The 24107-nt window shown below is 51.4% G+C and overlaps 2 protein-coding genes across 2 annotated transcripts; one reads left to right on the plus strand and one right to left on the minus strand.

Moving 5' to 3' along the window:
• Positions 1–6977: 6977 nt before the first annotated feature.
• LOC130601521 (myogenesis-regulating glycosidase-like) lies at positions 6978–9575 on the plus strand. The gene has a single exon (XM_057413656.1). It carries the CDS (start codon positions 7388–7390, stop codon positions 9482–9484), a length of 2097 nt encoding a protein of 698 aa, XP_057269639.1. The 5' UTR covers positions 6978–7387; the 3' UTR covers positions 9485–9575.
• Positions 9576–13914: 4339 nt separating this feature from the next.
• LOC130601507 (myogenesis-regulating glycosidase-like) lies at positions 13915–22865 on the minus strand. Its single transcript, XM_057413630.1, has 2 exons — positions 22687–22865; positions 13915–18301 (listed from the first exon to the last, which is right to left on the minus strand). Exon 2 carries the CDS (start codon positions 18162–18164, stop codon positions 16128–16130), a length of 2037 nt encoding a protein of 678 aa, XP_057269613.1. The 5' UTR covers positions 18165–18301; positions 22687–22865; the 3' UTR covers positions 13915–16127.
• Positions 22866–24107: the final 1242 nt, after the last annotated feature.

Here is a 24107-nt window from a genome sequence, read left to right on the forward strand (position 1 = left end):
TTGAGAGACAGCAGCAAAGGCTGTGAAACAGAGATAGGGGAAGCCAGAGTTATAATCTTGCTAGGAAGATGCTCCATCCAGAGACCTGCACATCTCTATATGGAGCAGATCTCCAAACAGAGCAGACCTCTGGTCCAGCACCTCAGGGCATGGTGGTGGGCAGCAAGGGAAGCAGCTAGGTTCTGTGCTTGTGACATCCCTTGTCACCCCAGATGCCAGCCAGATGTGCTCCATCCAGACATGCAACTTAACACAATCCTGTTAAAATCCAAAGGCAAATCCTGTTTTTCTGGATTTGGCAATCTTTTAATGAGATACAGGATGTTCAGGCTGCCACTGAAACCCCCACCAGCACTGTACTGAGGAGAGCCTAACCCAGAACTGATGCCATATTTAAGCCTTAGTGCAAAATGGTCAGTCTAAAAGTGATGTGTCAGCACAGACCAAAATGAATCCGTCAGACATCAGCCACTGAGATTTTCAGGGTTTCAGACACCACTTTGGTCTTATTTCTTATATATGCAAGAAAATATTTGCTTATAATATTGCTCTGTAGCCTTAAAGTTCATTCTTCCATGATGCATTGGCTTGCTCACGGTGTGCTATAGCCTCGTGTAGGAATGCTTTCTTCAAATCATTTCCATGGCTTTTCCCAGGCTGCACCTAGAAGAGAGCAAGCTACTTTCCAACTGTGATCTCTCCCACATGAAGGAGAGTAGTCCCATAATTGCTGGCTCTCAGGCACGTAATTTCCATGTCAATTAGTCCTTGGTGACCTGAGTCCCATAGAGCAGCCTTTTTCCTGGCTCCATCGTCAGTTTGATGGACGCAATGTTTTTTCTCATCATTTTGTGGCTCCTGGTGAATTTAACCAGAGTGAAGCAATGAGCAAATGAAACCACCACCTGATGGGGCCGTGGTATTACCCACCACATCTTCAAGCACAAGGATCACTCACCAGGCATGCAAATTCAGTCCTGTCTGTTAGGCGCTGCTTTCAGGAACACAGAAACTCGAAGACCAAGCAGAGACAAGTATTTTGCTAGCCTAAAACTCGTGGGATGCTCAGGAATAACACAGACATCCCAGCCTTTAAGCCAGCAAGGTATTGTATGACACACAGTACACCAGCAGTGCTTAAAATCTGAGCTCAGACCTGTACCCTCAGTGTCATGAGGACAGGGATGGCACCAGGTCCCTGGGGTGAATAAGGCTGGGGCTCTGGGGGGTTCTCCATCTGTTCAGTGTTTTAGAGGTGAAATCTTCCTCTCACCCTGGGTAACCTCCTTTGGGCAAGGTACAAATCCTTATTAGCTTTCTTTTCAGCTGTCTGGCCTTTTTCCACTGCTTCAAAGTGCTTGTGAAAGGAACAGCTTCAGCCATGCAGGGTGATTTCTAAAAACCCAGGGAAGTCTGTCTTGCTTATGACCAGGCTGAGTTTTGTTGGTAAGGCCCCTTCCACATCCCTCTGGCTGCCGGCTGGCACTAATCACCACTCATCCTTCCGTCTACATCTGCCTTGAAGATGGGCTTTCATTGCCTTGGTCAAAGCTGAGGCAAGCTGAGGGTTCTGGCCATCTTGGGGTTGTCTCTGCAGTGAAACCTTTGATCACAGAGAAGCACTTGGCATCAAATACTTAGGAAAATAGCCACAGTAAAGATCCTGTGTCTCCGAGAAGGAATGCAAAAGGAGAAAGAGATTTTTACGTACCAAAATTATCCCATATTGAGGAACTGGAGCCAGTTTTGGGTAAAGCAGCATCTCCAGAGATGTCTGGGTTAGATGTGGTCCTTGCAGCCATGCTACAATGTGAGCAGCGGGCTGAAACTGTGGCTAGCCCAGAGCAGATGCCCTCAGCCTGCCTGAGAGCCCCATCTCCCACTTTGGGTACATATTTGCCGCAAGAATTCCCACAGGGGCAGGAATGAGGTAAATTGCCCAGGCAGTTGGCTGAACCCATGCAAATCCTGAAGCACCCCCTTAAGGACCTACCTGGACCTCATGTTAGGTCTCTGGGTCACAGATTCTGCATGAAGGTGAAAGCCTTCAAGCTATCTCACCTCTATCTCACTGCTGTTGTAGGCATCTCCCAAGAGTTCCCTCTGGAGCAGACCCTCCAACTGAGCCTGGGTCTAAGTGGGAGAAAGCCCAGCTCAGACCCAGATCCCTTCCAGGCTTATTCCTTCACATAGCACAAGCCCAACTCACTGACTTCATTCAGAGCAGTCTGAGATGACAGCCTCCTTTCCCCCCCCAACTTTTTCCTATATTTCCACTGTCCTCAGCCTACTCACATGATTGCAGCTGAGGCACACAGTGACCTTTTTTCCCCTTGCCTGTGCTTTGCTTATTGCTCTCTGCTCGGTTTGCTTCTTCATCAGGGGGAGGCACCTCAAAAACTCCCTGGAGCTCCTCACAAGCACTGATCCTGATGGAACAGGGTCTGACAGCCCGGTGCTGCCCAGGGGATGCCCAATGACCGGTCACCAAGCAGCCTATGACAAGCCTGGCAATACTGCCTGGGTTTCAATCTCAGCCACTGACTCAGCAGATGGAGCTCCTTCCCAACGGTACCGGCAGAGCAGCTCTCAGCATGCAGTGGGAAGCTGTGGCCACTGCGTGCATTTTGGAGCAGCACATGGACACTGTGTGCAGGCTCAGGAGTCAAGGGAGAGATTTGAAAAGGAGAAAAAAATAGATTTTGAAGGTTTTTTTTTCTGACAATTTGGAAAGGAGAAGTTTGTTCATATAAGAGGATGGGACTGGGGCTTCCACTACCTACTCTTACAGCAATTAGGACTGAAAGACCTGTTCATTAAACTTCACTTTATTTCCAGCGGTGAGGGATGAGGATCTTCTGGATAAGGAAAACCCCAGGTAATATTTCTGCTCCAGACCTGAGCTGGATTTGCATGACTTTAAGGGTCTTATACCACTTTCAGGTTTGCAGGAGGTTACCAGCTTTGCATCAGCACTTTCTGCAGGGACAAGCCATCAGAGTCTGTGCAGTCACCTTCACACTGAGATCAGCTAAAAACCCTCCAGGCATCAGGAGCCATGGGGAGCAGTGCACAGACCCCCAGATCAGCACGGCTGCCAGGAATAAATCTGCTCAGAACAGACTGGTGTGTGAGCTGGTGCAGGTCCCTCCATGCCTAGTGCATCCCTGCAGGACACAGCCACAATCCTCCTGGGAGGTCAGACTCTGCTGCTGATATGGGGTTAATAAGACCCAAACTGCTGTTTCAGCCCAAAGATCTGGGTGAAATCCCCATGGGCCAAAAGTAGAGGCATTGCTGTTGCCCTGGCTGGAGCTATCATGAATTGCTCAAAGCCCAGAGCTGGGGTGAGGGCTGCACAAAGTGCTGTGGATAATATCCCCCCTGCTTTGGAGCACAAGTGAGCTTTTTTTTTTTTTTTCCAGAAGAAGCAGGATTCTGCACCACTCCAAGGGAGAGATTCTGTCTGTATCCCTCTTCAGCCACCTGATTAGGTTGCTGCAGGAGCTCCATCAGCCCTGGCTGCTGCCGGCAGGAATGCTGGTGTGCCTACCTGCACCACATGGATTGCAGAGCAATGGCAATGTCACCTCTCCCTCGCATCCATCCCCCAGCCACTTCCCCCTTGCGTTAAGACATGTTAGCTTTGTAGCTAATCTGTGGCAGCTCACGAAATAACCTTGGCTCTCCCTCGCTCGCCCTCCTTGGCTGCAGCGATAGCAGATACCTCTTTTGTCACGTCATCTATAGACACAGCAAAAACGGTGAGCAAACCTCTCCTGAGCCCCTTTTAGCAATAAATCACCCATACAATGCCTGCGTGTGCCAGGCAGCCATGGGAATCAGAGGTGATGGGAACTGCTTTCTGCTTTGTGTGTGTTTTCTGCTAAAATGTCCCATTTGAAACAGTCTTAAAAGACCTCAGTAAATGATTAATCAGTTCATGCGGAGTTTGACACGGCAAATTGTTTATGACCATGACTTACAGATACCTATAGCACTTTCTGCTAGAATGTGCTGTATAGTCTCCCTACAAGTGCCTGTTTGTGACTCCTAAGTGTTTGATAACCCTTATTAAAAGAATCTTAATATACGAAACTAACCCTTTAAAGACAGAATTATTTCCTGATGGGTTGTTTGATGAGTGATCCTCTCCCTGCACCAGCAGGTAGATAAATACAGTTGAAAGGTGAAAGTCTGCCGATTCAGGAATCACATACCTAAGACCTTAACTGAGGACTGACAAGCTTGTGCCACATGTGCCAGGAGGGTTGGGTTGCTGGATATAGATTTGGTCTGGAGGAAGAAGGTTCTGAGGGTACATGTAAAAGGGGTTTAGGTGTGTAGCTGCCCTTTGAGCTGGCTGATGTGTGGTTCATCACTCAAAGCCCTTGCTTAGCTCCTATTTAACTCTAAGAGGGTCTAAAGTCCTGGCTTGTTTTCTGGATATCACTGTGCTGGATATGTCAATGTTTAATTTGTGCATGCTAAGGGCTGCTTAGATCCTTGAGGTGTGGAATACCACCTCCTTTTGGAGGAAGGCCTTGGGGTTCGATGGGGCCAGACCCCTATCAGATTAAGATCTGGTAAAGAAGCCCAAATATAACACAGCAGTGCGTGCATCCCTGGGGCATCTGGATTTTGGGTTGCTATGGAAGCATTCAGCCCATTCTTGCTTGGAAGCGGTTGCACTTTGTGTGGGTTAATTAAGTACTCACCAAAGCACAGAGGCTTTGTTACTATTCACAGGAAAGGGACACTGTGATGCCATAACCCCATGGATGGAGCAAGGAAAAGGCTAGATCTAGGCTCTGGGTCGCCTGTGTGCACTGCTTGTCCGGACTCCTCCTCATCAGCCCCAAGCAGCACTCAGGGTGCCAGCTTGCCACTGGATATTTAATGTTTCCATGAAACACAAGCCTTGCAGCTCAGGAGTCAGCAGCTTTAGAAACTCCCTTACCCTAGTGGGATCTACCCCAGAAACCACAGTTGCATCCTGCTCTGCCGCCAGATGTGTCTACTCTTTCCACTGACCAGTCACATCTCGCCTCTCCTCCATGAGGGGCAGGCCTATGGTGCTCACCACATCATAGGAAGGAAAGAAACCCAAATGGCCCTTGGGACAGTACAGCTTGGCCCAGGAGCCCTGATTCCCTTATATACCATCTTTCTGCCACTGATCTACCCCTGGGGAAAGCGAGTGATTTAAAGCAATTGTCTGGGAGAGAAGTCACTGCATAGGAATCTTACACATCCTTTATTCTTACAGGGATTTTTGAGTCCTACTGAGTCCCTGTGTTTTGATGTGTTTTTGGTTTGGTTTGGGTTGTTTTTTTTGGTTTTGTTTTTGTTTGTTTTGGGTTTGTTGTTTTTTTTTGTGTGTGTGTGTGTGGTTTTGTTTTGTTTCCATTGTGGTTTTGTTTTTTTTTAATGTGCTGTTTAGCATAAAGAAATAAAAGAATAAATAAAAATAAAAAGCAGAATTCCTGGAAAATCGACTTGCCCTGCTTCCCTCTCCCTTCCCCTTCCTTGTTTTTCACCCTGAGAAATGATGGGGCTCATGTTAAAGGAGACTCCTGCCTCCAGGCTGATTGGGAGGGCAAAAGGAGGAAGGAAGAAGAGGGGGAAAGCCCAGAGGGCGGCACCCAGGGACTGATCCAGTGCATCCAGGCAGCTTCAAAGCAAAAAGGCTGTTTTGCAAAAACACCATGGTTTGGCTGGAAACCACCCCCCCCCGTGCTGGAGCTACACAGCTGTGTCAGGAGCCAGCCCAGCACGGGAAGGCTGCCAGCTCTGAGCTCTTTGGGGCTGGCAGAGTGCCCCGAGCACACATGTAACCCAAGCTGCTCCCCAAAACCGTCCCTGGGGCAGCACTGACCTTCCTTCTCTCACCCCCTACCCTTGCCAGGGCTTGCTTGGGAACACTTTTATCCTTTCTTCCTCTTTTTTTTCTCTGCAAAACCTTGCTCACACTGAGACTGGATTACAAATACTGACCGAGTGGCTCATCAGGTGGCTGGGAGGCTGCTGCAATTGACACCAAACTTGGTGACCTCTGGTATTTTAATGGTTCCCAGTGTGGCTTATGATCTCTGTATACTTAGATACTGATGTCATGGCAGTGTGGGTGAATATGCCTGGCACGTATAGCTGGGCACAGCTTGCATGAGCGAGCTGGCTCTTTTTCCTCCTCTCCATACAGGCTACTCCTGCACGTTTTCATCCTATCAGAGCATGCAGACCCCAGGATGTGGACAGGGAAGCTGGGAGGGAGCCCAGTTCCATGGAATACATTGCTTTGAGCCACCTGCATCGGTTTTCCTGCCTGTTGTTTTTGTTGGCAGCAGATGCTCTATCAGATGCTGTGAGCTGCACTGCACTGCCTGGCTTGGTGATGCTTGATGCAGCTGGGGTGTGTGTCACCCTCTTGTGCATTTCTCAGCAAAACCGGCTTTAATGTAGTGCTGGTCTTGCAAAAACTTCAGTTTAACATTCCCATCCTCAGACTCTGTGCCTAAATATCATCCACCTCCACTGCACCATAATGTCTTGCCTGGCACAAGCCTGGGAGTTACAGGAACTGAATTAGGATGAAAAACAGGGAGGCGGATGTAGGGAAACACCCTGTTTTCCCATTGCCAAGAGGGGCTGTCCTAGGGTGATGGCTCCAGGACTGACAACAGTCAGGGCTCTGCCCAGCCATCCTGAAGCAGCGCAGTGCCCCAAAGTGTGTGCATCCCCACGTCCGTGTGCAGGAACAAAGTGCAGGGAGATAAAACATCCCTCTCTGGCTGCATCACTGGAGGATGCTGGGGAACAGCAGGCAGAGGCTGGACACTTCAGCACTGCATTTCTCTCCCTGCATTTGATATGGAGAAGCGGACAGGTGGAGAAATCCAGCAAGGCATATAATTGATGTAAAACCAGATCGGCTTGAGATATCCAGTTTGTAAGCTTGGGTAGCAGCCCCTTTCCCTGGCCCCATCCTCCTCCAGGCTCTGGCTTGACTTCAACCCCTTTACCTTTCCTCTGCAGGATGCAGCAAGGCTGCAGCCAAGACAGGGTCATGGGAATGCTGGCATATCGCTGCTCCAAAAAAGCTCAGCCCAGCTGCCAGTGAACAGGCTGTCACTGCACAGAGCAGAGCAAGCTGGAGAAGCAGGGACAAGGGGAGAGGAGCTATGGCCATTAGCAAGATTTAACTGGCTTTCTGCTGTTTATAACCTTCTGTTTCATTAAATTACACGGCAGGTGTGAGTGGCCAGGCTTTGGAAAGGAGACTGTGAGTATCTTCATGCAGCAGCTTGGATTATCTGTCCACCAGTTGGAGAAAAGCAAAATCATCAGCAAAGTTTCTAACTAGGCATTGGCGCTGTAAAACGGAATAATGGACAGCATGATTACCCACCGTGTGGGAAAACATGGGGATGCTCAAAAGGGAGATGGCAAAGAAAGGTGTTTGCCTGAAAATGTCACACCAGTGAAGCAGAAGCCATCCAAAGAGCTGAGGCCCATGCTCGGGGCCATCTTGCTGGGCCTCATCCTGTTCATCGCCGCAGTGGTGGCCTGGTGCTACTACACGGTGTCCCTGCGGAAGGCGGAGCGGCTCAAGACGGAGCTGATGGACCTGCGTGCAGACGGCTTCGTCATCAGGAACCAGCACGGGGAGGTGGTGTTCCGGCTGGCGTTCCGCTCGGGCAGCCTCGACCTGGAGTCGTGCTCCAAGGAGGGCGAGATCCTGAGCTGCACGCGCTCGGGCCGGGGGCCGCTCAACTTCTTCATCCAGACGGTGAAGCCCAAGGACACGGTGATGTGCTACCGCGTGCGCTGGGAGGAGCTGGCGGACGGCCCCGCCGTGGAGCACACCATGTTCTGGGAGGACGCGCACTGGTACGGGGGCTCCGAGATGAGCACCCAGCACTGGCCCATCCGCCTGGCCGGCTACCAGGAGCCCGTGCCCTACGTGACCAGCGACGTCTACTCCTTCCGCGACAGCTTTGGCGGCATCCTCGAGCGCTACTGGCTCTCCTCCAAGGCGGCCGCCATCAAGATCAACGACTCCGTGCCCTTCCACCTGGGCTTCAAAGCCACCGAGCGCACCCTCTTCTTCCAGGCGCGCTACAAGGACTCTCCCTACAAGCCCCCGCCGGGGCAGCAGCCCTTCCCCGAGCTCAGCTACCGCGTCTGTGTGGGCTCTGACATCACCTCCATCCACAAGTACATGGTGCGCAGGTACTTCAACAAGCCCTCCAAGATCCCTGCCGAGAACGCCTTCCGATACCCCATATGGTCCACGTGGGCCCTCTACAAAAAAGATATCAAGCAGGAGAAAGTACTGCATTTCGCAGGAAACATTAAGAAGTACAGTTTTAACTGCAGCCACATAGAAATTGATGACATGTACACACAAGCCTATGGGGACTTTGACTTTGACCCAGTCAAGTTCCCCAATGTGACAGAGATGTTTGCAAAACTAAGGGAAGATGGGTTTAAGGTCACCCTGTGGATCCATCCCTTTATACACACAGATTCCTCTAATTTTGGGGTGGGAATCGAGCGTCAGCTCTTCATCAAGGAGCCATCAGGACGACTGCCGGCCATGGTGGAGTGGTGGAATGGCATTGGGGCCATCCTGGACTTCACCAACCCGGCAGCCCGCGACTGGTTCCAGAGCCACCTGCGCCAGCTCCGACACAAGTACGGCATCTCGTCCTTCAAATTTGATGCAGGTGAGACCAGCTACCTGCCCAAGCAGTTCAGCACCTTCCGCCCGCTCTCGGACCCCAGCATTTGGTCACGGCGCTACACGGAGATGGCCATCCCCTTCTACGAGCTGGCTGAGGTGCGCGTGGGCTACCAGTCGCAGAACATCTCCTGCTTCTTCCGCATCATTGACCGTGACTCTGTCTGGGGCTACGAGCTCGGCCTCAAGTCCCTCATCCCCACCGTGCTCACCATCAGCATGCTGGGGTACCCATTTTTACTTCCAGATATGATTGGAGGAAACTTCCTCTCTGGCAAGACAGATGGAGCAGTGGAGATCCCAGACCGGGAGCTGTACGTGCGGTGGCTGGAGCTGTCGGCCTTCATGCCCTCCATGCAGTTCTCCATCCCACCCTGGCTCTATGACAAGGAAGTGGTGGAGATTGCGCAGAAGTTCACGGAGCTCCACGAGTCGCTGGTGGCCCCGCTGCTGCTGGAGCTGGCCGGGGAGGTCACCGACACGGGGGACCCCATCATCCGTCCCATCTGGTGGATCTCACCCCGCGACGAGGCCACGCACAGGATCGACTCCCAGTTCCTCATCGGGGACACCCTCATGGTGGCTCCTGTGCTGGAGATGGGCAAGCAGGAGCGTGACGTCTACCTGCCGGCAGGCAAGTGGCGCAGCTACAAGGGGGAGTTGTTTGAGAAGACCCCGGTGCTGCTCACGGACTATCCTGTTGACCTGGATGAAGTCGCCTATTTCCTCTGGGTTTCCTAAATGCCTCCTCCATTAGCTGTGGAATGGCCTCAGGGATTAATGAACCAGTGACTTAAATGGCCTGGTAATTTTAATTGTTTATAAAGTAGAAATACTTCGGTATGAAATCTGAGGAAATCACCTCGACCTTGTTGTGTGTGGCAAGTGCTGTAGAATAACTTACTTATTAAAATATATTGGATCGCTGTCCTTGTTACTACAGTTTGACAAGCACAAAATACAGAAACAATTTCTGCTCGTAATCTTTTACCAGCAAGAAATGCCTTGCACTCTTCTAGTTTACAAAGGAATTTACATGCAGCCCTTTGTTACCCAGTTTAATGGGTGATCATTGAGATATTTATAATTTCATTTACTTGGTGAAGGAGGCAGTTGCAGCAGAGTATGTTTTTACCAAAACAGTCTGTGATTATCCTAAAGATGAAGGCACCCAGTTTCCAGCCTGCTTGTCAGATGGATGCTGATGCAGGAGTAAAGGGATTTGTATTTCCCATGGCTTCAGCTATCTGAGCAAGGAGAAAGAAGCTATAGCATGTGGCATGGATTCAGCCGAGCCTGTAAGCTTGTCCTGAAATTTCATGGCAGTCAAGATTAAAACCCAGCACCAAGGCATGAACAGGTTAAGACCTAGTAGGATCCATTTGTCTTTTGGGACCACATCTACAGCCAATGTGTGTAACCTGTCAGGTCCCAGGAGAGTACTCAGCCATCATCCTCCTGATAGGGTTCAGACAATTGGGAAACCAGCCCAAGTGCCTTGCTGCCTCAGTTTCCCCATGCCACCAGCTGTGTTGATGGAGATCCACATGAGCTGGCATCCTTCTGCTTATGGAGGTGACTTCTCCCAGTAGGTGTCTCAGCAGTACCCGCAGGCTTGAAGTGTGCACTCCACTTTTGGTCCAATTTTCTCTGATTTTAGGCAAAGAGAAGTTTAAAAGTTACATGACTGAGCAGTTTAGGAACATCCTGGGGTCTCTGGGCTGCAATGCACCATCCCAAAGTGAGAGACTGATAATTCCTTTGCTGACCCCAGTATGCTGCTAGTAGGCACCTGAGAGGTAAAGCTGTGTGTGGCCCCAAGGCAGGAGAAAGCTGCTTTTTTTAGGAGTTTGCCTAAGAGCTGGTCCATATAAAAAGTAAATAGGAGCTGGAGAATGTCGTACTCACTCCAGAACTGGTTTGGTGCTCAGGTGAAGCATTTCAAAACCACCTCATACCACTGTCACCCATCAGTGGGTCTATTATTTCACCAAGACCCTGCATGGTCACAGCAGCACGAGAGAAGTGCCATGTGGGATGGGCCAGAACATCTTCTAGATGCCTATGAAAGCAGCTGAAGCCACAGCAGTGCTATCACTGGTATGGTGATGAAGAAGGAGAACCCCACTTTAACCCAGGGATGCGAAAGGGAAAGCAGTCTCGCTCTGGCAGTGGTGTCCAGTGATCACACACTATGTCTGGTTCATTACCATGGGCTTTCTCCCACTCCAGGATAGTGGCTTCCACTAATGTATCTCCCCTGAGGACGAGAAAGCATTCAGAAATGCTTTATCTCCCAGCTGCTGTTTTGAAGCCCCAACGGGTCCCTGACAACTGGGCTTGGGGTAACCAGTAAGTATCAGACGGGCCCCAGCAAAATTCCTCTGGCTGTTGTTGCAGCAAGAAAAAAGCTTCCTGGAAAGCTGATGGTCATGGTGGGGGGAGAGATGGGAGAGCCAGGCTTCAGCCCCATCAACTGCGTCTCTGTCCTCTAATCAGTGTGCTCCGTATGCACACACACAGCTCTTCCACCCACCTGCATCACAGGCTAGGGGGAATTAAACAAGCATCACAGAGGCTTCCTGCAAACTCCAGGGATGTTTTGAGCTGCCTGGTACCATTTGGCTGAAAAATCTCTCACCCAAATCACCATCCCTTTCCAAACTTTCTCCCAGTGCCTTTTCCTCCTGCCCAGCCAAGCCACAGGGAGCCACAGGGGACCAGTGCCAGAAGCACCCTGTGTGCAGGTGGCACCGTGGCCTCCTGTCTGCACTGGGGCTGTGTGCTGCCAGAAGGACATCTTGTTTGCCTTGCTAGCTTCAGTCCTGGCTGTTTTATTTTGCACTCCCCGCACTAAGCAAAGGCTGTTTCCTGGAGGTGCTGGTGACAGGGGACTCTCCCCAGCCCACTGCTCAGCACAGGCTGCCTGTTTTCTAGGGAAGGGAGTGTATATTGCCCTTAAATCTTTAATGATCGCTGAACAAAAAAATCATCCAGTCGTACTGACAAAAATAATAGTATCAGAATAAATTAAAATCACTGCTTTTCTCTACTTGGTCTCTGGGATTTTGCATCTTTATGGCTCTCCCAGTGTGAGGGATTTGCAGGCTGGCAGCTTCCATCCAGCTCAGGATGAGCTGCGATTGAGGGGGTTGGTTTTTCCCTGAGGCTGCCAGCCCCACGGCACAGGATAACCTGACTCTGCTGTCAGGCTGTCCTTTCACCATAGTGCTCCCCAGCCTTGGTTTCTGCCTGCCGATCTGTTGTTTTTTCTCTTACTTTTAATAAAAACTTTGATTTTGGGCAGGGATGGACATGCTCCTGGCCAGGATCTCATGGGTCAGCAGCCACTGCTCTGCTGTCACCCATAGGCACCTCCTTGAACACAAAGCAGGCTGTGGTTTATGCAGTAACAGCAGGAAGGGCAGGAAAAACATTGTGTGGGGCAAAGTGGGTAGTGTGGGTCCAGGCAACTCTTAAATGAGTTTCACTCACTGCTTTTATGCCACTGCCATGGCCTCAAATGTCTACTCCATCTGGTAAGGGGGACCCAGGGGCACTGGGGACAGGCAGAGCCTGGGTGGACACTCCTGGAGAGCCCAAGGGAAACCAAGAGCAGGCTCCTCTTCTTCAGCACCTACAAACCCCCCAGTCAGTGTCAGTGTGCCTTTTTGGGGTGGATGTCAGCAGAAATAGGGGTGTGATGGTCCGGGCCCCACTCCTGGGGGCAGTTGCAATGTGGGGGTTTGCCTGAACATGGTTTTCTCCAGCCCCAAAGAACAGTTATTCCCTTTGCTGTCAGTACACAAAGGAGGGTGATCCAGTGGGTTGTCTCCACATCCTCATCTCCTGCCACCACTGCAACACAAGAGTGGGGTGGCTGCCAGCTCCTCCCTAGGAAACACACATCAAAGCTGCAAGGTGCAAGCTTTAAATAAACCGGCAATCTCAATTCTGACTTCAATGAAGTCTACGGTGAAAAAAGCCCCAAGTCTGCCTGTACCCCCAGGCCCATGTACTTGGTACAGATGGACACAGTCAAACTGCTTTTTGTTTTCCAAAATTTTATATCAATCAAGGCAATTCATGTTACAGTTCTGTCTTCATGACAATTAAGAATTAGAAAAGTGGTTAAAAACAAACTCACCAGCCTAACAGTCCAACACACAACAGCATGTACAAACACAAGCATCCAGAAAACCCGATACACGACACTGCAAGCTTCAACCTTCAATCACACAGGCAGCACTTTTGCCTGCTGCTCAGTGGGCTGGAGTGGAAAAGACTGAATTAGCTTCCAAAACTGTTTCAGCCTTTTCCTTGGCTGAGTCAAACTAAACGCTGCTCTGGCCAGTGACCCATAGTGTCAATCACAGGAATCTCCTTAGTAGCAGTTCCCAAGGTGTCTGTGCACAGAATACTTGTGGTCTGTGAGGTCCCAGAGGTTCTCAAGTCCTGCAGTGCTACAGCGTAGTGTTAGAAATAGTGGTTTTGGTAGAGTTGGATGGAAAGGGCACCTAGAAGCCTGCTGTTGAGGCACCACTGCTGAGACTCTCCCCAACATGCAGGGAAGGCTTGGTGCCATGCACCCACAGAGAGCCACCTATTTTTCAGCATCATCTTTTGTCACTTCTTGCCCTTTCTCCTAGCTGGAACACTGAATGTGCCCTAACAACAGCATTTAGAAAAATAAGGGTACTCCATAATCTTACCCATTTATTCATGTAGTTAAATAAAAGAAAATGAAAAGTTTGATAACAAAATCATTTCTTTTGAGGGGAAGGGAAGGAAGACAGTGTGTCTAATGGAGAATTTCCTCCATGACCTTCCTGCCAGTGCCCAAAATTACTGCGAGGAGATTGAAGGCACTCGTCTGGCTGCTCCCATCATTTTAATGATAAAGGCATACTAACAGGAATGCTGTGTTTTCATTCACGTAGCCTCATGCCTTGTAAGTGAGGGATGCAATAGGTGGCACAGCAGAGACAGAAGAGAAGAAGACATGCAACATCTCCTGGTCACACTGGGATCCTTCCCATGAAGTCCTGGGTGAAGGATCCCACTTCTTCACTGGCCGATGAGCCATCCAGCAACATCTCCTCCACCCAGTGACTCCCATGCCAAAGGAGGACGTGGATTTCACAAGCAAAGGTGGAAAGGGAAACAATGGAGCCCCTCGAAGCGTGACCTTTACGCATTTCTGGGGCTGGAGAAGCCTACTCTGCACCCTGTCCTCCTTGGAGGATGTGGTCAGATTCACCTCCAGGAGCTCCTCGCCTTCACCTCCACACTCCAGTACAATGGCCAAATCCTGCCAGTGCCCTGATGACTGATGGTAGAGCTCCAGGATGAATTCTTTGGCAGAGGCTGTCCGTAACTTGTAATATAACCACTATTTGCACTGGTGGCAGGGAAAAACCTGAGTCCTTCATAGTTAAAAGCCACAAGAAACAGTCTTTGAGACATGCTTGTGCTCCAGCTGGGCAGGGACTACAGGGCTCCCCTGCATCTTATTCAGGCTGAAAAGCTGAATGATGCAGGGCAGATTCAGACCTCAAGGGATGCTCCGAAGAGTCCATCAGACTGGACTTCCTCACTCCCTAACTATGAAAGCATTTCATATTTGCCCCAAACACCTAAATTTCTATTCCTGGACCCCAGCACAACCCACCCCTAGGTTTAATGCATCTCCTTCTCTGCCTCCTGCAAAGACCAGTGTCAGGAGAAGGGCTTTGAGAAAAATCCTCACTACCCAACCCTAGCCAAAACACAGCACCATCTCCCTGATTGGCAGACTCGCACCAGGCCTATGCTCAGCCCAGACACAACCCCATGGGAAACCCCATAGATGCTGAACTCTCCTTGGCTGGCCATAGCCTGGCAGGGTGCCCCAAACCTTCCTACCCGACACAGTTCAGTTATACAGAGGCTCATTACAAATTCAGGGGCTGAACCATGCTCCCAAACAGGGCACAGCTGGGAATGTCCTGCCCTGGGCAGGAAGGCTTCCAGACCTCATTCCTGTTTTCTTTGTCTCAGAGATTGCCCACAGCTCTCTGTAAATGCATCTTCCCTTAAAAAGCCAAATGGGAAAGCTGGAAAAGAGATATGTCTGCAGCTCCATCCTGGCTGCAGGGACTTTGAATGCAGGACCACATCACCCCATGTCCCCTCAAGCACCTCTGACAACAACCCCGCCTCCAGCACCACAAACACTGCTTAAGGAAGGTCCCTAATTCTCCCAGAGAGAGAGGAGGGCTGCTTCAGAAGAAAACCTCAACGAAATGATCACCTCTAGCCTGAGACAGCGATGGATATGAGGTTAAATTCATGGTAGATGAGGACATTTCCGCGGGTGCAGCGAGAACACCCGCTGGCACAGACCCATCAGTGCAAAAGCCGGTGTTTTCCACCCACCAGCAAGCTGGCTAGTAGCAAACATCACCACCAACCCAAGGCGTGTGCTGCTCCCTCTCGGGAACCGGCTGTTGCCAGGGAAGAGCTGCACGTTCTTTTTGAGCAGAGCTTTGCTCCAGGCAGTCCTGCCAGCAACAAACCTGAAAGCTCATTTGTCCTTAAAACCCAAAACGGATGGTATCAGCAGGATAATCATGTAATGACGAGGGGACATAAATGCTTTATGAAGACTAATGGGGCATGCTGGTAGGGACAGTGCTGTTCTAGGAAACGCAATGTTGACACCCGAGGCAAAACACAAAAGCAACTGCCTAGCAGCTGGGGTTAAATGGGCAAGGAGGTGGGGTGCAGGAAGCAACATGCAGCCGGTACAGTTAATACCTGGATGTCACGCGAGTAACCTGGCCTGCCTGGTATCCAGGAAAGCAGGAGCATGGGGCAAATGTCAGTCCAGTGGAACACTAGACCAAAAGGGGAAAAAAATGTGCATGTGTATGCATCTCTAGTTTGTCTTCTGCTCTTAAAAAGGCCCTTTTAAATATACTTGCCTTATTATAAAACTTATGGCAAGCACTGCTGTAGCAACCCTCCCACATCACACAATCCCATGTCCTCCCACGAGATAAGAAACATTCCCACTGGCACTAACCAACCTTCACCTCTTGAAATCCTTGCGAACTGTAAAGGAAATGGGTTTACTATGTGCCTGCAGACAGACTGATAGCTCCTTCTTGACCTGTACAGAGAAAATTCTGCATACTGGAACCCAGCTGGAGTCTCCCGTATGAACCGAATTAATAGGAAAAATCACCCCCCCCTTCAAATAAAAAAATCACCCCAAGGACAGTGAGTCCATTTAATTCCGTTCCTCATCCCCAGTCTCAAACTAAATGTGCAATTAGAATTGTTATGTATGACATAGTCCTAGGTAAGGCATGGTGATCCCCAAAAGTGACGGAGAAAGCTCTTAGGAAACCCAGAGGAAATAGGCGACTTCATCCAGGTCAACAGGATAGTCCGTGAGCAGCACCGGGGTCTTCTCAAACAACTCCCCCTTGTAGCTGCGCCACTTGCCTGCCGGCAGGTAGACGTCACGCTCCTGCTTGCCCATCTCCAGCACAGGAGCCACCATGAGGGTGTCCCCGATGAGGAACTGGGAGTCGATCCTGTGCGTGGCCTCGTCGCGGGGCGAGATCCACCAGATGGGACGGATGATGGGGTCCCCCGTGTCGGTGACCTCCCCGGCCAGCTCCAGCAGCAGCGGGGCCACCAGCGACTCGTGGAGCTCCGTGAACTTCTGCGCAATCTCCACCACTTCCTTGTCATAGAGCCAGGGTGGGATGGAGAACTGCATGGAGGGCATGAAGGCCGACAGCTCCAGCCACCGCACATACAGCTCCCGGTCTGGGATCTCCACCGCTCCATCTGTCTTGTTGGGGAAAAAATTCCCCCCGATCATGTCAGCAGATATGAAGGGGTACCCCAGCATGCTGATGGTGAGCACGGTGGGGATGAGGGACTTGAGGCCGAGCTCGTAGCCCCAGACAGAGTCACGGTCAATGATGCGGAAGAAGCAGGAGATGTTCTGCGACTGGTAGCCCACGCGCACCTCAGCCAGCTCGTAGAAGGGGATGGCCATCTCCGTGTAGCGCCGTGACCAAATGCTGGGGTCCGAGAGCGGGCGGAAGGTGCTGAACTGCTTGGGCAGGTAGCTGGTCTCACCTGCATCAAACTTGAAGGACGAGATGCCGTACTTGTGTCGGAGCTGGCGCAGGTGGCTCTGGAACCAGTCGCGGGCTGCCGGGTTGGTGAAGTCCAGGATGGCCCCAATGCCATTCCACCACTCCACCATGGCCGGCAGTCGTCCTGATGGCTCCTTGATGAAGAGCTGACGCTCAATTCCCACCCCAAAATTAGAGGAATTGTAGTTTATGAAAGGGTGAGTCCACAGGGTGACCTTAAACCCATCTTCCCTTAGTTTTGCAAACATCTCTGTCACATTGGGGAACTTGACTGGGTCAAAGTCAAAGTCCCCATAGGCTTGTGTGTACATGTCATCAATTTCTATGTGGCTGCAGTTAAAACGGTATTTTCTGATCTTTTCGGCGAATCGCAAGAGTTTATCCTGGTCGATATCATTCTTGTAGAGGGCCCACGTGGACCATATGGGGTATCGGAAGGCGTTCTCGGCAGGGATCTTGGAGGGCTTGTTGAAGTACCTGCGCACCATGTACTTGTGGATGGAGGTGATGTCAGAGCCCACACAGACGCGGTAGCTGAGCTCGGGGAAGGGCTGCTGCCCCGGCGGGGGCTTGTAGGGAGAGTCCTTGTAGCGCGCCTGGAAGAAGAGGGTGCGCTCGGTGGCGTTGAAGCCCAGGTGGAAGGGCACGGAGTCGTTGATCTTGATGGCGGCCGCCTTGGAGGAGAGCCAGTAGCGCTCGAGGATGCCGCCAAAGCTGTCGCGGAAGGAGTAGACGTCGCTGGTCACGTAGGGCACGGGCTCCTGGTAGCCGGCCAGGCGGATGGGCCAGTGCTGGGTGCTCATCTCGGAGCCCCCGTACCAGTGCGCGTCCTCCCAGAACATGGTGTGCTCCACGGCGGGGCCGTCCGCCAGCTCCTCCCAGCGCACGCGGTAGCACATCACCGTGTCCTTGGGCTTCACCGTCTGGATGAAGAAGTTGAGCGGCCCCCGGCCCGAGCGCGTGCAGCTCAGGATCTCGCCCTCCTTGGAGCACGACTCCAGGTCGAGGCTGCCCGAGCGGAACGCCAGCCGGAACACCACCTCCCCGTGCTGGTTCCTGATGACGAAGCCGTCTGCACGCAGGTCCATCAGCTCCGTCTTGAGCCGCTCCGCCTTCCGCAGGGACACCGTGTAGTAGCACCAGGCCACCACTGCGGCGATGAACAGGATGAGGCCCAGCAAGATGGCCCCGAGCATGGGCCTCAGCTCTTTGGATGGCTTCTGCTTCACTGGTGTGAAGTTCTCAGGCAGGAAGGTGTACATGGTGCTCCCTTTTCACTATTGCTTTTTGCAGAGGTGTGGGAAGGAAGATCGCTTTGCAGCAATCCTGGTGCTCTTAGGAGAAGAAAACGGGTTGTTAGGAAAGTTCCCACCTCCACTGAGCCCCACGGCACCTGTCTCTGAAAAAGAAGAGGATATATAAATAGTCTCAGCAGAACTTTTTAATCAAGGTATAGCTTGCCATCCATTTGCCGTCTCAGTTTCACTAGCTCCCCTTGGACCCTCACTGCCTGTAGCTGTACGCCGAGTACCAGATACCATCTCCAGTTACCCTGGTCAGACAACACGTGCAAAGAACACCCTTGAGCCACACGCATATAACAACCCCAGGGCAACAAAGACCAGATCATTGCCATAATTACTGTTGCTTTGTTGGGAAGACTTTCAGTGGAGACAGGGAGCGGGTAGAAGAAGGATGAGCAGGAGATCCATCAGCCCCACTGACAGATTAAGGGACAGGGCTAACTAAGAGCCATGGAAAAAGACACCATATAATGAATTCCAGGCAGCACGCCTAATTTCAATCTAACTGCCTCCTTGGCAGATTTAACTCAGTTTATCCGCAGCACCATCCCCTCCCTGTCCCCGGCATGTCCTGACTGCCCCAGCCTGCTGATGCTTTGCAGTGAAGGTAGGTAAATGCCCTCGCCTCCACAGCTCCAGGATGGCCAGACGGGGCTGAGGAACTGGTGGCTCACTGCTGGTTTGGGGATTGCATGCATGGGGTGTGTGGAGGGACTGCATCAGCATCAGGATGGCTCGCTCCTGCCACGGACACAGACCCCTGCAATGGCTCCAGATGGGAGGAAAGCTAATGTATTGGGGAGTGAGTGGTGCAGGGCCTCCAAAGGGCTCTTCCTCTATCCAGCACGGCTCCAGTCTGCTTCCCCTGTGTGGCCCCAGGGATGCGGGCTGTGCCAGGAGCCTAACGGCTTCTCCTTGGCTGCAGGCTGGTTGGGCTCGGCCAAGCACAGTGCCTGGGATCCAGAGGGGAAAAGCAAAGTAAGGACAGAGAGGAGTGAGAAACAAGCCTGTCTGCAGGAGCAGGGGAAGGAGAGGAGCTGTATGGCTGCAGACACGCCGGCCAGTACCTGTCAGCTCAGAGCAAAAAGGAGGAAAAAACCACTCTGTGTGGGCACAAATGATGCTGGTTGCAGTCACTCTGTCTGAATGGATTGTGGTTTTTAAAAGAGAGGAAGAAAAGGATCCAAAATGAAACACTGAACCCTCTCCCTGCCACAGGTGTGACAAGCTGGAGCACATTTACCCTGTAACTCAAACAGATCTGCCTCTCCAAAACTGGACAAGTAAAGCAGAAAGGGCACCTATTCCACTGTGGGTATGCCCCAGAGTAAACCCAGCGTGACATCTTTGCACAGGCTCAACAAAACATACAGCATTTTATGTTCATCTTGAACCATGTATTGGGCCAGACTTTGCAGCTGGGGATATTTTTCTGTAGCTGGCCGTGTCATTTTAACCTTCCCCTGGGAGCTGGTAACTTTCTAGACTGCCAGTTGCTTTAAATGGGATTACAGTGGCATTAGGAAGCGATTAGCCTGAACAGGCGATAGGTTTAGCTAAATGACTTGTCCCGTGTCCAAGCCCCACAGAGCCCTCACTCGCCAGCACTGAGCTTCAGCACGGGATGGGGTCAGCTCCAGTCACCCCTGTGTCACAACTGTGTCACCCAGAGATGGATCCTGCCCCCCAGGAGGGGAACGGAGCCCCCACCACCAGCATATGTGATGCGAGGCTAGCTGAGCCCAGCAAGAACTGGGCAATAAAGGCAGGGAGGAGATGGTGGTAGGAAGATGCTGTGATTGGGATAAGCCTTCATCCCCTCTTATTAACCCCGCCTTGGCATTTAGAGTGAACCAGAAGCAGCGCAGGATTGTACCAGTGATGGTGGGAAGCAAGGTCTGAATCATAAAATCATAGAGTTGTTTTGGTTGGAAGGGACCTCAAAGCTCATCCAGTTCCAGTCTCCTACCACGGGGCAGTGACACCTTCCACTAGAGCAGGTTGCTTCAAGCCCTGTCCAACCTGGCCTTGAGCACTGCCAGGGATGGGGCATATATAATAATTTAAGAGGCATAATAATACTATTTTAATGGGACATATATAATAATTGAAGAAGGGTCCTGGCCAAATCGGCACAGATGAGCAAAGCTGCAAGTAGCAGGATGCTTCTGGAAATACAGATCCCAAATGAGCTCCCTCCCTCTCAGCACCAGGAATTTTTGGGATGCTGGAGAGGGAGGTGCAAATACCTGTCACTACGCCTCTGTCTCATGCATGCGATATCTGGGGACAGCAACGCTCAAGGGAGGAAAATGTAAAACGCAGCCTCCACCAAGCAGGACTTGCAAATTATTTGGGAAAATAATTTTTTAAAGTTTTCAAGTTTTCAAAGAAAAAAAGGAGGAAATAAGTGGTGTTTTCTTTCCCGGCTCTCATTTAGGACTTTAAGTCCCCAGAATGGCCAATATTGGCACTGTGGGGGCAGCCACCTCCTCACTCCATGGAAGATTTCTGGATTTTCTTCTCCCTTTCAAGAAACCAGTTTATTATTTATGAACTACTTTGAAGCTGCTCTATTTTTAGGCTGTTTCTTTCTTTTCCCTGCCATGGGCTGGAGCTCATGACATGCAAGAAGGAGCTGTCAATGGCACTGCCAGTAGAGAAGTAATGTGTTTTTTAAGACAGGTTTTGCAGTTTTGTGTGGCTCTTGGGCACAAATCTGCTCAGAGGGATGTGCAAGCCGGGTGTCTGAGCTGGTGGATCTAATCCTGCTCCTGTTGCTGTCTGGGCCAGGATCGAACCCCTGTGGCTGCCCTGGGCTGATGGACATCACCCACTTGGGTACCACTCCAATAAAGACGTGAAGAAGGGTGTTTGCAGGCATCACCCAGCACACCAATGCACTATGGAGGTCTCCAAAACCCAGATCTGCTTTATGCCCATCCAGTCCCTCTATTTTTTTGCAGTGTTAACAAAATGTACATTCTCCAGTCGGTGATTTGGGAAGTCTCCCAATCCCAAGCTCCCTGGAGATGCCTCCTGCCTCACACGAGCTGCAGCCCGCAGAGGTGCCTTTGCTTATGCAAAGCCTGTTTCAACACCTTTTATCCTTAATGCAAACATGTTATTTTGCTCCAAGATGACATTGTGGTGACCTCTAGCTCCTCAAGGAAACAAAAAAATAAAACAGAAAATGGGAGGGTTTCAAAGCCAAACAGCATGTTTGCAGCTTGCTGCGCTGAAGTGTCCCAGCTGACCCAAAACACAGCTTTTTCTTCCTGCTCTGTGGGAGCAGCGAGGCATCTTGCCTCAGCTCGAGGTGAAAGCAACACATCTGAGCAGGACACACTTTAAGGAGTAAAAATAAAACTCCATTTTTTGACTGCTTCTATTTTTACCAACACTGCTGCTAACCACAGGCTGCGAGACGCACAGCACCACTAACCCCAGCAACTTTGCAATTAGGACATTCGTTTAAAGAGGGTCAATAACATGTAATTGGTCCCTATTGCCCTGGCAGAGTCAGGTCTGAACCATGCTGGGGTAACGGTTGTGCCAGGGACACATATGCATTTTGCACACCGGGATGCTGGGAAACCCTCCCCTCTGGTGCAAGCTGCTGCCACCTCCTCCCCAGACACCTTGACAAGAGTTGAGCTGAGGAAATGCTTCAGATTTCATTGGGAGGCATCTCCAACTCCATAAAAGAGCAGGGAATTAGGATGGGAAATTAAAGGGAAAATTACTTCTCTGCAGAACAGCTGTGGGGGTGAAAAACTTCCACGTGCCCACTCTGCAATCTGCCACGGGGGACCAGCCTTACAAAAGGGACTTTGCAAACCTGAGATGGGGGGATGAGCAAACACTTCCCATGGGTTTAATTTCCCTTTGAGGGGTCTCTAGCAGCACTGGAGTTCTCTTTCTGGAGTGAAGTGCGAAATCACCATTCCAGACACTTGTCACTGATGGGAGTGGGTAGGACAGACAGGGGCACTCCGTACCAGAACAGGGCACAGGGCTGATCCCCACACTGCTCCATATACACCCCATGAGCTCCTGCCATGGGTCAGAGATTCCTGACCAATTCCTCCCCCAACCCCACACAGCCAACCACAAGGATCACCTCAAGTACTGCACAGGATCACCCCAGGGCCCTGGGTTTGTCCCTGCAGCGGGGTTAATGTGGGTGACAGAGACCCCCAGCCAACGGCAGTGACCCTGCTTTAGCAGGACAGGGACAGTGTGGGGGATACAGTGCCCCCTTCCAAAGGGATCCCCACCTTCACTGTCCCTGCTGAGGTCCCAGCAGGAAATGACACTGCCTGGTTTAAAAGGCTGTGGTAGGGGTGCAGTGGGGTCACTCCTGCAAAGTGACCCATGCTTGCTCTTGGGGCTGCCGCTTGCATATCGCTCAGGTGCTGGGTACGGAAAGCCCTGAGGAGGCAGCTCATCCCACCGGGGACCTGGAACTGGTACTCACCCATCCATTGCCTCTCGGGGATCGCTGCCTGCCGCCTGCCTCCACCACAGATGTCTTTTTAAGCACACAAAACCTGATTGCTGCTACGTCTCCACATCCCCACCAGCTCCGTCCTCTCCATCGCTCAGGGTGCCTCGGGGGTACGAGCTGGATGCGGCCCGAGCAGCGTGTGTCCTGGGCAGGAGGAGGGGACCAGCACGTCACCGGCGTGCTCCTCAGGCACCGTGACGGATGCGTGAGCAGCCAACCCTCCGGTCGGGGTGTGCTGAGGCAGCGACACGCAGCCAAGAGGCGGCTGCCGCAGACATCACCGCGCTGCAAAGGGCATGAGCACTCCGAGATGTGGGATTCAGGCTGGCATCTCACCTCCCTGCCAGGTGAGCTGGCAAAGGCTCGTCCCCTCTTGCATTCACAGGCTCCCCGGAATCAGAGAGCAAAGTAAAAACCAACCCGGGGTTTCGCTTCTTTCCTTTCTCAAGTGTTGTGGTTTTAAGCAGAGTCATGATTCAGCAGGGTAACGAGGGTGCCTTGAGTGAAAGGAGACAAGCATCCCGCGCTGCTGCTGGCTGGTTTGTAAACCAGGATTAAACAGCACCGGGCACTCAGAGGATAAACCCCAAATCCGAGGTGGCCACGTGGGTACAGAGCTCATCTGCAAAGTGCAGACAGGCTGACAGCACCCTGCTCCGTCTGTGAGAGCAGACAGGAGATTTGAGGCTGTGGTATTAACTCTGCCCAGCCTTAAATACATTCACCTCTATCGTAGGAATCATCAGTTTACAGCCCAGTTATGTCCCTTAAAGCTGCCAATGTCAAGGGATGCTCCAAACCCATTTAGACACCTCATCTAGTGTCTGGCCATGAATACAAAAAAGTCACTGGAGTCAGCTGTGGCAGCAGATGACTTAATATTTAACATCCCTGACAATTCCCCCTTTACAAGGCTGACTTTGTTCTTCACCCTATGCTAATTAGTAAGATGAAGTTTTAATAAGCTGGGTTTTCACTTTAAACCTGCACACCACTTGCAGTGCTGCCCGCTCATGACTAAACCATGACCAAGGGCTCTTGCTCTGCCCTGCCTGGAGGCACATCAGTTTGTCTGAGCTGCAAGGATTTATGGAGACGGAAAACAAAGTGAGCTCTCCTGGTCCAAAGTGCATTGGGCACGTGGGAGAGAAAGCTCCAGTGCTCTCCCTTCAAGGACATATCTGTGTTCACCTCGGAGATGTCCTACAGCACCTGGGGGAGCAGGAGGCAGCCTAGCCCCAAAGCTGCAGTCCACGGGGTAGCCCTGAGCCCAGCAGCCAGCTCCTAGGCACTTGTGGGGCCAGCGTTTCTTGGGGAGGCACCCACTAAACCCACCAGCTTGCACCTGACAGTGGTGAAACACCAAACACAAGGGGTTCTACATGCCAGCA

This window comes from Pezoporus wallicus, unplaced genomic scaffold (assembly GCF_028554395.1).
Source record: "Pezoporus wallicus isolate ANWC-B61680 ecotype Strahan unplaced genomic scaffold, APGP_CSIRO_Pwel_v1 contig_8776, whole genome shotgun sequence".
NCBI lineage: Eukaryota > Metazoa > Chordata > Aves > Psittaciformes > Psittacidae > Pezoporus > Pezoporus wallicus.

Coding starts and splice junctions, on each gene's coding strand:
- LOC130601521 (XM_057413656.1), top strand. CDS start 7,388: ATGGACAGCATGATTACCCACCGTGTGGGAAAACATGGGGATGCTCAA.
- LOC130601507 (XM_057413630.1), bottom strand. CDS start 18,164: ATGTACACCTTCCTGCCTGAGAACTTCACACCAGTGAAGCAGAAGCCA.